This window comes from Fonticula alba (genome assembly GCF_000388065.1).
Source record: "Fonticula alba strain ATCC 38817 unplaced genomic scaffold supercont2.1, whole genome shotgun sequence".
Classification (NCBI taxonomy): Eukaryota; order Rotosphaerida; family Fonticulaceae; genus Fonticula; species Fonticula alba.
This window is the reverse complement of record NW_009242971.1, coordinates 2,688,142-2,697,995: the sequence shown is the minus strand read 5'-3', so window position 1 is coordinate 2,697,995 and position 9,854 is coordinate 2,688,142. Positions and strand designations below refer to the sequence as shown.

The following is a 9,854-nucleotide window of genomic DNA, read 5'->3' as shown; positions in this document are numbered from 1 at the left end:
CCCCCCCCCGCACACCTCCGCCTTTCACCATGTCCAACAACAAGGTCAACTTCTTCGAGAAGGGCCCCCAGAACTTCACCCCCACGTAAGTGCTCTCCTGGCCGATCCCTGCCTTCGCCGCTCACGCAAGTTACAGGCCCGTACTTACTCCTTTATCCCGTCCCGCCCCGTCCCCCTCGCTCGCGTCTCGCCGTTCGCCGCCTGCAGCAACCTTCTCACCGGCACTGTGACCGGTCTCATCTGCGGCGGTATCATCGGTGTCATCTCCAACCGCACCGCTGGCCTGCCCTTCCTCCACAGTACGGTCCCCCCCCCCCCCCCCCCCCCCCCGGCTTCGGGCATATTCATGCTTCTAACACCACTGCCCGCACACCTGTGCATAGAGCCCGGTCGTCTCGCCGCCACTGCCATCGGTATCGGTTACTTCGGTTACCTGTGGGCCACCGCCGAGCACCACTACTACGGCAAGTACCTCGAGAAGATGGCTGGTCTCGAGTCTCGCGCCCAGGCCCTGTCTCAGGACGAGGAGTAAGAGCACCCTCCATCCCTTCCTCCTCCTCCCCTCCCATCGGCTCCTGCCCTGTTCCTCCCGCCACGGGCTGCCCCGCCTTTCTTGCTAGACCCCCTGGCTCCGGCTCCCTGTGCACGCGTGTTCGCGTGTACGCGTGTACGCTCAGCCGGGGCCCGTGCCACCTTCCCCTGTACCCTTCACAATAACGAATCCATGTTTCCCCCGCCAAGTCCCGGCTGGCTGAAGCGCCAAGGCGCCAACTGTGCCCCCCTCCCCCTTTCGCCGGCCTCTGGCGAGGGGTTGTTCTTCGTCCCTTTGGTGTGTGCATTTGCGCACATGTGCGTGTGTGTGTGTGTGTGTGTGTGTGTGTGTGTGTGTGCATGCGCGCCAGCGCGGGATGCCCAGCAAGAAGAGGTCTACACGGAAGGGAAGCCCAAGGGAAGGCGCCGGGGGGAGGGGGGGGGGGGTCACAAAGGGGTATATTGCTTCATCAAAGATGGAAAGCCGCGCGTGTGCGCCTTTCCACACACTTTTGTCATACACGGGAGGCGAAAATCGGACCGGGCCAGGCCGAGCCGCCATCGTCACCCCGCCGCGGCCCGCGGGCCCGCGCTTGGTAACCCTGGTCACGTCGCGTCTCGGCGATCAGAGCTCCAGAGACTGAATGGCCTTGGTCAGCTCGGAGACCAGGTCCTCGAAGGGGACCGTGGTCTCGACACGAGTGCTGACATTGCGGATCTTGATCACCTTGTTCTCCTTCTCCGCATCGCCGTAGATGACCGCCAGGGGGATGCCATTCTTCTCGCAGTGGCCGAACTGGTCCAGCAGCTTGGGGTTGGCGCGGTGAGAGAATTCGGTGTTGATGCCGGCGGCCCACAGCTTGGAGGAGATGGCCATCCGATCGGTGATGGACTCCTTCGAGTTGGAGATCACGTAGACCTGGGTGGCAGCAAGCTCGGCCTCCGCGTTCTTCTTGACCTTGGCCTCGAGGATGGAGAAGATGCGCTCGACGCCGAGGCTGAACCCGACGCAGGGGATGTTGTTACGGGGGGAGAACTTCCCAACAAGGTTGTCATAGCGGCCGCCACCAGCGATGGAGCCGACCAGGGCGCCTGTGGAATGGGGTGGTCAGGTGAGTACCGGGCGAGGGGCAAACCAAGCAAGATGGGCAGTAGCAGCAGCAGCAGCCGCGGCAGCAGCAGCCGCGGCAACAGCAGTAACGGAGGCCAAAGGGCGAGTGAAGCTCCAGCGGAGAGGGCCCCATCATGCGCACCCTCAAGGACAGCCTCGAAGATGAGGCCGGTGTAGTAGTCCAGACCACGAGCGAGGCTGAGCTCGAACTTGACCTGTGGAGTTGGGGAGTGCCGCCACAGGGGGCGGGGCGGGGAAAGAGGGGACGTCAAGTCAGAAAACAAGGCCCGGAGGACGAAGAGGGGCCAGGGACCGATGAAGAAGGGGAGGGACAGAGAATGCGCGGAGAAAGCCAAAGAGGAGCAACACCCGAGGGACCGGGACAGGGCAGCAGGGAAACGCACACTGGTCACACCGAGAGCCTGGAGATACTTCTCCAGCAGGACCAGCTCCTCCAGGGGAGCAGTCCAAGCGGCGGCCGCCTCGGCATCGACCCCGGTGGTGGAGGCCAGAATGTCGCGCAGCTTATCCAGAGCCACCTGCATGCTGGACTCCTGGGTGACGGTGTCCACCATGAGGTAGAACTTCTGCACCGCCTCGGCGGTGACACCCTTTTGCTCGAGCTCCTTCTGGACCTCGGCCTTGGACTGCTTGTCCAGCTTGTCAATCGACGAGCAGGCAGTGTGGTGCAGGTCCTCCGGCACACCGGCCATACCGAGGGCGGCGGTCAGCAGCTTGCGGTGGTTGACCTTGATGGTGAAGGGGCCAAGCTCCAGCTTGCGCAGAGCCTCATCGGCAATCGACAGGACCTCGGCATCGGGGACCATTGGAGCGTTGAAGTCGCCAGCAATGTCGAAGTCCTGTGTGCGTGCGTGCGTGCGTACACGTTTGAGAAAAGGGAGAAGGATTTAGCACGGGTCAGGAGGGAAAGCCACGGCCTCGGCAGAGAGGGGTCACGATTGAGAGAGGGCAAACGCACACACTGGTAGAACTCACGGAGGCGACCACGCTGGATCTGGGGGTTATCACGGCGATAGACCTTAGCGATCTGGAAGCGCTTGATGTTCTTGATGTTGCGGTTCATGGCAAGGTAGCGCGCGAAGGGGACCTGGAGCCAAAGGACAGATCCAGAACGCGCGCGAAAGAGAGAGAGAGAGAGAGAGAGAGAGAAAAGGGATTGCGTTGGGGACAATCGTGAGTGGGTATGGTAAAGAGGAGCGAGGGCGACGGGCAGATGGCGTGGGATACTCACGGTCAGGTCATAGCGGAGGGCAAGGATCTCACCGCCCTGGTCCGCCAGATCGTAAATCAGCTTGGAGTCCTCGCCATACTGGCCAAGGAGGAGAGACTGTCGTCGGGCAATTGAACGGAAAATGGGCAGGTTAGTCGCGAGCCGCGGGTCGGCCATCCAGGGCGGACTCCAGGGAAGGCAGGCAGCAAGTGTACCTTCAGCTCGAACACCGGGGTGTCGATCTGCACGGCGCCGTGGCGCTTGTAGGTGTCGGTGATGATCTGGAAGACCTTCTCGCGGATGCGCATCTCGAAGGGGCCAAAGTCGCGGGTGCCCTAGACGAATGTGGGGTACTTCTCTGTCAGCGGGGGAACCAAAGAAGTACATGTGCATATGCGTGTGCGTGTGCGTGTGCGTGTGCGTGTGCGTGTGCGTGTGCGTGTGCGTGCGTGTCCGCTCATATGGACGGCAAGTGGAAAGGCAAATGCAGAGAGGGAACACCAGGAAGGCAGCCAGTAGTGTCGTGTACCTTGGCATTCTTCAACTCCACAGCCTTGGGCTTGGGGGCCTTCTTGGCGCCAGTAGGCTTCTGCGGGGCAGCGGCGGCGGCGGCCTCGACGGCCACGGCAGGCGCGACAGCCTCAGCGCAGACGTTCTCGTCAGTGGACATCCTCTAGCAAATGATGTGCAGAGGGGGGGGGAGGGGGGAAAAGAGGGCGGGACGTGCTCAGGAGGGCGGTCCGCAAGTGGGGTGCAAGTTAATCCGGTCGTCGGTGGCAATGTTCTCGCTTTTTTTTTCCCCCTCGCCCTTCCGACGTAAGTCCTACGGGCAAGCCACGTCCGTCCGGCCAGGCAGCGTAGCGTGCGCGAGGGTGAGGAGATATCCCCCAGAGATGCAAGCAAACCGGTGATGTATCGCGGTCCCGGTCCCCCCCCCCCCCCCCCCCCGTTGCCAGCACCATGCAGCCCCCGCCCCGGGACCCGCACCAGTCCCGCATGCCCACACCCCGCCCGGCCAGGTGAGAGGCTCGGCCCAAGTAATCCACGCAAGCGCATTCACGCGCCTGAGTGTACACCTGCCCCGCTCTGGACAGCCAACGGATCGACATGCTCCGCACATGCCCCCCACACACAGGCACCAGATCCCACCGAACTGAAACCCCGTCGCGCCATCCGTGACCGCCGCCAGCGCCATGTCCCGGGGCGTCCAGGTCCCGGGTCCGGCAGGGATCTTCCTTCTCCCAGCAAGTGGGGGGGCGACCGGCTCAGGGGCGCCCAGGATACTTGGCTCTCATCACTCCTGGCAGGGAGGAGAGGTTGCCCTGTCCCCGGAACACGATCCTGACTCCGGCACGGGTCCCAGGCGGCGGGGGGACCAGCAGGGCCGCGCCGGCTGGCGGGCCGCCTCTCTTTGGGCCGCCTCTTCCCTGGGCCCATCGTCCACAGTGCTTGCCAAGTACCATTCCACACTCCCCCCCCCCCCCCCCTTCCCGCTCTCTCCTTCCAAGCCCTCTGCCTCCATCCCCCTCGCCCAGACTGCCACCGGCTCCTGCTCGCCCTCCGATCGCCCTGCCATGGACCCCCACCACCCCGACCCCGGCGGCGTGCCGCTCGATGACGGCGCCGACCTGCAGCTTGCCCTGCAGGACATCTGCGACACCTCGGACTCGGACTTCGACTCGGAGTCCGAGCTGGGGGACTCGCAAACGAGGTCCGGGCAGGGTGCCGGCCCAGCCGAGGACCCGGTCACGCGGCTTTCCTCGCTCATGGTCAACCTCTTGGAGAAGGCTCGCTCTGCGCTGGAGGAGAATGATCTGACCGACCAGCCATCGCCTTTGGACCTCTTTTCGCCGGGCCCCCCGGGCCCGGGGGCCGGGCGACTTGGCGACGTCGGGCTAGCCACGTCCAGCCCGATGACCGGCCCCCGCGGCGATCCCCTCATGAGCCCCTCCCTCGGCTCGGGCGCCGGCCGTCTTGGGGGCTCCGGCGGGGCATACACCCATCTCTCCAATGACTCGCTGCCCTTCCTCACAGATGTCCAGCCGATCGGCATCCCCAATGGCGTCGACCCGTCGGAGCTGCTATTCGACCTGTCGGCCATCGACAGCGACGTGCGCGCCCCCTGTGCTCCCTGCCGCCTCTTTCTATGCTTTTGCTCCCCTCCCCCCTCCCCCTGCTCACCTCTTTGCCGCGATGCCTGTCCTCCTCACTGCCATCCCCCCCCCCTCCTTGGCCCCTTTTTGGAACAGATCTTCAACCTGATCGTGCAGCAGGGGATACCGCTGACGCCAAAGAAGGCCCTGGCCATGTTTGCACGCTCCTACCGTGCCTCCAAACTTGAATCCGAATATCTTCGTGTGCGTTGGACGTCCCTCCCCCCCCCCCGTCGTGAGAGGAGAGAGGGGGGGGAGGGGCGGCAGGGGCGAGGGGCTTCCTTCTGCAACCTTGTTCGTTCTCTAACCCGAGGCAAAACCACCATGCACCCCGACATCCAGTCCCTGCTCACGGCTGTGCTGTTTGCGCCACCGGATTTGCCACACGAGCCACTGACCACCGAGGCCCTTGCCCGGCTCCTGGGCGCGCCCGTTCGATCTGATGCCTGCCAGTGCCCGTGCCTGTGTGGCCTGGGCCCCGTGCAGCCAGTTCAGCTGGTGGCCGACCTGGTCGACCTGGATGGCCCTTTGTTGGCGGATCAAGCAACGGCAGTGCGCTCGCGCGCCGGGTCTATGTTGCCGTTCTCCACGCCGGCCGCTGTCCCGGCCCCGGGACTTTCGGCCCCTGTCCCGGGCCCTGCCAGCGGCTCCGATTCATCTTCGAGTTTGGTGTCGACCCCGGCCCCGGCCCCGGCCCCGGCCCCGGCCCCAGACCTGCTTCCGACCAACCAAGACAAGGCTCCCAACCGGAGCCAGGAGGATCCCCCGAGCAGCCCGGAATCCCCTCGGCGCCCGGCATCCGACCACGAGGCTGACTACTCGGCCTCGCAGCACCTGACCCCCATGAAGCGTGAGCTTCTCTTTTCCACTCAAACACCGGACCCGGCGGCGGCCGCGGCCCCGGTCACCCCGGCCACCCAGCCGCACCCGCTTTCGGTCCAGGGCCGGCTGTCCCTCTTTGAGATTCTTTACTCCCAGCCGACCACTGTCGGCTCCTCCTCCCGGTCGGAGCAGCTTCTGCTGGCTGCCTCGGCTCGCCTGAGCGCCCTGACGGCCATGCTGCCTGGGGTCCAAGCGTCCGCCATCTCCGAGGATCACCTCTTCTCGGCCGAGAACTTGGACTCCATCTTCGAAGCGGCGACCGGGTCTTCATCCTCGGCTGGATCCTCCGCGCGGCCGTCCCCGGGCCTGATGCCTGATGCGACCGATCTGGGATCCGGTGCGTCGACCCCGGGCCGGTCTCCGCCGGTTTCCGATCCGAACGGGCTCCTTTCGCCCCCTGGCGCATCGCCAAGTCTGGCCACCGTCAACGCTCGAGCTCGGTCCATGTCCTCGCGCAGTCGGTCCGGCACGGCGACCGCACGCGACCGCCGGCGCATGACCACCACCGGGGCGCCTCCCCTGCCCGGGGCCACGACGGTCAACTGGCGTGCCATCACCGAAACCATCCAGGAACTCTTTTGGCTCCTGTCAGCTGCCGGGTGTGCTCTGCATGATGAGACGTCCATGCGCCGAGGCCTGGCCGATGAAAATGGTGCGAGATCGCCCCTCCCATGGAGCCATCCGATCGTGTGAGGATTCCCCCCCTGCCCTCCGCGCTCGGCTCATATGTCTGACTTCGGCTTTGACCTCCTCTCTTGCTCCCCCCCCCCCCTCCCCCCCTCCCACTGCCATCGGCTCCGCCCTCACCCTCGTCCTCCTGCTGGACGCGTCGCTGGCGCGTTCGCGCGTAGGCCGCCTCTTCCACAAGGCTGCCCTCCTTCACCACCAGCTCACCCAGTTGCAAGCTGGCCGTGGAAGCGCCTCGGCCCCGGCGTCCACGCCCGCCGATGAGGGGTGCTCGATCATGTAAAAAATACATCCCACCCTCCCTGCGTTGGCACCTTCCTTGTGTTTTTCTCTCGGCTGATCTGGGAGCGGCAAGTTGCTGGCCATGTTCCCCGGGGAGGAAGTCGGCCATTGCACGAGTGCCCCCCCCCCCCCCCCCCCCCCCCCCCCCCCCCCCCCCCCCCCCCCCCCCCCCCCCCCCCCCCTTCCCCTCTCCCGCGCTCCCCCGACCTCCCCTCCTCGCCTTCAGCTCGCCCATGCATCATGGCCAGCACCCTTGAGGATGTTCGTGACGCTCTCAGCCACGAGGTGGCCGTCTCACTAGAACTTCTCTCGGACATGGCCCTACATGGTTTGCCATCTGATGCGCGTGGCGAGGTCTGGCGCTATCTGCTCCATGTGCAAAATCCGGACAAGTGTGCGCTCACATCCCTTTCTGCCCCCTCCCCCCTCCCTCTGTCTCCTGGTCTCTCCTCTCTCAATTCCCGGCCCCGGCTTGTGGCACACTTTCCCGCTGTTGCTGACCTGCGCCCCTCGGCTGCGTTCCCCCCCCCCCTACACACACACACACACACACACACACACACACACACACACACACAGCCCGTGAGCTTGCCTCTGCCGTCGGTAGACAGTACCTGTACCAGCTGCTTCCCAAGCAGCTGGCCGATCCGCTGGTTGTGCCTCGCATGCGGAGAGATGTATGTCCAACGGGTCTTGGCCCCTCCCTTCGGCCTCTCCCCGCCCCATGGTCTAACCCCTCCTGCTCTCGGCTTCGTTCGCTCGCTGCACCGGCGGGCCGGTGGCCATCGTAGATTCGCACCCACCTGCAATCTTGCCTCCCCTTGCAGACGGTCATCGAGCCGGTGGCCTTCCTGCTCGAAAGGGTGCTCAGGTGCGCCGCGACTCCACTTGCCCCCCTCTCCCTCCTGTCCTGGCGACGTCTCCGGCCATGGGCTGACCCCCCTGCCACCCCGCCAGCACCTACCTCCTGAACAATCCCGACATCGTCTATTCCGCCAGCCTGGTGCTCATTTGCACGCCCTTCCTGGCCACACAGGAGGCCGAAGTCGATGTGTACTGCTGCTTTGAGCAGCTAATGTGCCGGCCGGAGGTTCGGGATCTTCATGTTTTTTCTCGCGGAATGCCCGCCGCGCTGGCCATCCCCGGGGGCTATTCCGACTCGTCGGTGGCCCCATTGGCCGCTGGTCCGCCTGGCACCCCAACTCCCTCCATCTCGGATTTGGTGCTGTCCCTAAAGCGACTCAACACCACTCACGCTGGGCCGCCATCGCCACCGCCATCGTCTCTGCTGCCACTTCCACCAGACGACACTGGCGATGCTGGCGATGTGTCTCCTTGCCAAGGTGACGGCTGCACCGCCAGCAGTGGCGAACATAGTGCCAGCAGCAGCAGCAGCAACACCAACAACAGCAACGGCGCCCGGACTTCCTCCATCCATCCGGCACAGGCCAACCTGTCGCGCTTCATCCTGCTCCTACGCGTGGTCCTGCCAGACCTGTATGCCCTGTTTGACGAGGTGGAAATCGACTCGCGAGCCTGGGCCGCCGGGTGGCTGAGCCACCTGCTTGCTGGGGAACTGCCCCTGGCCAGCCTCTTGCGCCTGTGGGACAGCTACTTCGCCTCGCCCGAGGGGGTGTCCCTCCATCCGTATGTGTGTGTGGCCATCCTCCGGCAGTTCCAGGACGAGCTGGACGAGCTCGATCGGCATGAGCTCCTGAGCTTCCTTCGATGCCTGCCACACTTGGACATGGAGCAGATCCTCGCCGATGCCCACAGCATCCGGCTGGAGGTGTCCGAGATGAATATCATGTGATATCTTGAATTGAAGTGTCATGTGGATGTCGAGAAAGGCATGCCAATGTACTGGACCGTTAGTGCTGGTCCGCATGCATCGTGCACGTGGTCTCGGGCATCTTCGCTGCGATTGCGGGCTTGGCCGTGGCCGTGGTGGCAACATTCCTCGGGGCCCTTCCCGAGGAACCCTGCCCACCGGCAGCTCTGGAGCCACCTCGGCCGCCATTCTCTGCCGCCTTGCCGGTGCCTGGCACCATGATGCCCCTCCCTCGGGAGGCCTTCTTGTTCGTGCCCTTGCTCGCTGTGTTTTTTTTTGTGGGAAGGAGGGAGGAGAGGGGGGGGGGGGGCGGGGGCGGGGAAGGGTCAAGGATCTTTTTTGCCCCATTTTTGCGCAGCCATTCTGGCTCCAGGGACTTGGGTGGAATTGCTGGCGGGGCTTGACCCCCCGCATCGGCACGCGTGGCCGAGCGGCACGATCGCCGGCCTCCATGCGCGCCCGCCCGCGCGCCCGCGCGCCCGTGTAATCTTCCGCCCCTCGGCCCCGGCCATAGTCAGAGGATTTCCTGGTCCCCGGTTCTGGGGATCCGCCCCTCGCGCCTTCGGGTCATCCTGTTTCTTTCATTTGTGCCCCGCTGGCGCGACCGGCGCGGGCGGGACCCTCTGGGTATTTATTTATTTTATTTCGCCCCGCTCTCAGCCTGCCCCCCCCCCCCCCTCCCATCACACCCCCACGACCACCACCGTCCCTCCTTCCCCTCGCGATCTGGAGGCCAGCCAATGGGCGAAAGGGGGCCCCGAGACATGCGCGAGGGCCAGCCGGGGCGTCATGACGAGATCGGCCAATCTCGCACCTGACGGACGTGGTGCCATGGTTGTGGGCTACCTGGTGCCTCCCGTGCGTATTCCGTCTTGAACGGGCCAAGACCTCGGCTCACGCCTTGGGTTGGCCCTGGGGGGTCCTTCCCCTGCCCGTGGTATGGGGGGGATGGCTGTGCATGGTGCCTCGAGATCGGCCTCAGGGGGGTAGGGGGATGGCGGGCCAGCGAGGCATGTGGTCGTCCGAAGGGAGTCATTCGACCGTGCCGGAAGCCATACATCCCCCCCCGCGCCCTTGCCTTGTGCATGTACCAAGATCCTGTGGCTCCGTCCCTGGCTGCACTTGGGGCTCATGTGCGTCGGGGGG

At 65.1% G+C, this 9,854-nt stretch overlaps 4 protein-coding genes across 5 annotated transcripts; 3 read left to right on the top strand and 1 right to left on the bottom strand.

Moving 5' to 3' along the window:
- The first annotated feature begins 1 nt into the window (after position 1).
- Positions 2-782, top strand: H696_00583 (hypothetical protein). The gene is made up of 3 exons (XM_009494461.1): positions 2-85; positions 208-299; positions 384-782. Exons 1-3 carry the CDS (start codon positions 30-32, stop codon positions 530-532), a joined length of 297 nt encoding a protein of 98 aa, XP_009492736.1. The 5' UTR covers positions 2-29; the 3' UTR covers positions 533-782.
- A 187-nt stretch (positions 783-969) lies between these two features.
- On the bottom strand, positions 970-3,615 carry H696_00582 (histidyl-tRNA synthetase). Its single transcript, XM_009494460.1, has 7 exons — positions 3,403-3,615; positions 3,089-3,208; positions 2,895-2,990; positions 2,622-2,750; positions 2,047-2,502; positions 1,785-1,857; positions 970-1,623 (listed from the first exon to the last, which is right to left on the bottom strand). The coding sequence occupies exons 1-7, from the start codon at positions 3,541-3,543 to the stop codon at positions 1,157-1,159; spliced, it is 1,482 nt and encodes a 493-aa protein (XP_009492735.1). The 5' UTR covers positions 3,544-3,615; the 3' UTR covers positions 970-1,156.
- Positions 3,616-4,355: 740 nt separating this feature from the next.
- H696_00581 lies at positions 4,356-6,900 on the top strand. 2 transcript variants are annotated; one of them, XM_009494458.1, is made up of 4 exons: positions 4,356-4,984; positions 5,123-5,230; positions 5,369-6,560; positions 6,760-6,900. In XM_009494458.1, exons 1-4 carry the CDS (start codon positions 4,448-4,450, stop codon positions 6,876-6,878), a joined length of 1,956 nt encoding a protein of 651 aa, XP_009492733.1. In that variant the 5' UTR covers positions 4,356-4,447; the 3' UTR covers positions 6,879-6,900. The 2 variants fall into 2 exon arrangements, with proteins under 2 accessions (XP_009492733.1, XP_009492734.1); XM_009494459.1 differs by lacking the exon at positions 6,760-6,900 and having other exon boundaries at positions 5,369-6,654.
- A 95-nt stretch (positions 6,901-6,995) lies between these two features.
- Positions 6,996-8,768, top strand: H696_00580 (hypothetical protein). The gene is made up of 4 exons (XM_009494457.1): positions 6,996-7,271; positions 7,457-7,554; positions 7,669-7,748; positions 7,835-8,768. Exons 1-4 carry the CDS (start codon positions 7,118-7,120, stop codon positions 8,688-8,690), a joined length of 1,188 nt encoding a protein of 395 aa, XP_009492732.1. The 5' UTR covers positions 6,996-7,117; the 3' UTR covers positions 8,691-8,768.
- The last annotated feature ends 1,086 nt before the right edge of the window (positions 8,769-9,854 follow it).

What these genes read in the sequence shown, in the direction of transcription:
- H696_00583 (XM_009494461.1), top strand. Translation starts at nt 30, where the DNA reads ATGTCCAACAACAAGGTCAACTTCTTCGAGAAGGGCCCCCAGAACTTC. An exon ending in CCCCAGAACTTCACCCCCAC is followed by an intron (nt 86 to 207) that starts GTAAGTGCTCTC and finishes CGCCGCCTGCAG; the next exon opens with CAACCTTCTCACCGGCACTG. An exon ending in TGGCCTGCCCTTCCTCCACA is followed by an intron (nt 300 to 383) that starts GTACGGTCCCCC and finishes ACCTGTGCATAG; the next exon opens with AGCCCGGTCGTCTCGCCGCC.
- H696_00582 (XM_009494460.1), bottom strand. Translation starts at nt 3,543, where the DNA reads ATGTCCACTGACGAGAACGTCTGCGCTGAGGCTGTCGCGCCTGCCGTG. An exon ending in TCCGTGAGTTCTACCAGTGT is followed by an intron (nt 2,503 to 2,621) that starts GTGCGTTTGCCC and finishes GCACGCACACAG; the next exon opens with GACTTCGACATTGCTGGCGA. An exon ending in CTTCGAGGCTGTCCTTGAGG is followed by an intron (nt 1,624 to 1,784) that starts GTGCGCATGATG and finishes CCCATTCCACAG; the next exon opens with GCGCCCTGGTCGGCTCCATC.
- H696_00581 (XM_009494458.1), top strand. Translation starts at nt 4,448, where the DNA reads ATGGACCCCCACCACCCCGACCCCGGCGGCGTGCCGCTCGATGACGGC. An exon ending in TTGAATCCGAATATCTTCGT is followed by an intron (nt 5,231 to 5,368) that starts GTGCGTTGGACG and finishes CCCGACATCCAG; the next exon opens with TCCCTGCTCACGGCTGTGCT. An exon ending in AGGCCTGGCCGATGAAAATG is followed by an intron (nt 6,561 to 6,759) that starts GTGCGAGATCGC and finishes GTTCGCGCGTAG; the next exon opens with GCCGCCTCTTCCACAAGGCT.
- H696_00580 (XM_009494457.1), top strand. Translation starts at nt 7,118, where the DNA reads ATGGCCAGCACCCTTGAGGATGTTCGTGACGCTCTCAGCCACGAGGTG. An exon ending in TGCCTCGCATGCGGAGAGAT is followed by an intron (nt 7,555 to 7,668) that starts GTATGTCCAACG and finishes TGGCCATCGTAG; the next exon opens with ATTCGCACCCACCTGCAATC. An exon ending in CTGCTCGAAAGGGTGCTCAG is followed by an intron (nt 7,749 to 7,834) that starts GTGCGCCGCGAC and finishes CCACCCCGCCAG; the next exon opens with CACCTACCTCCTGAACAATC.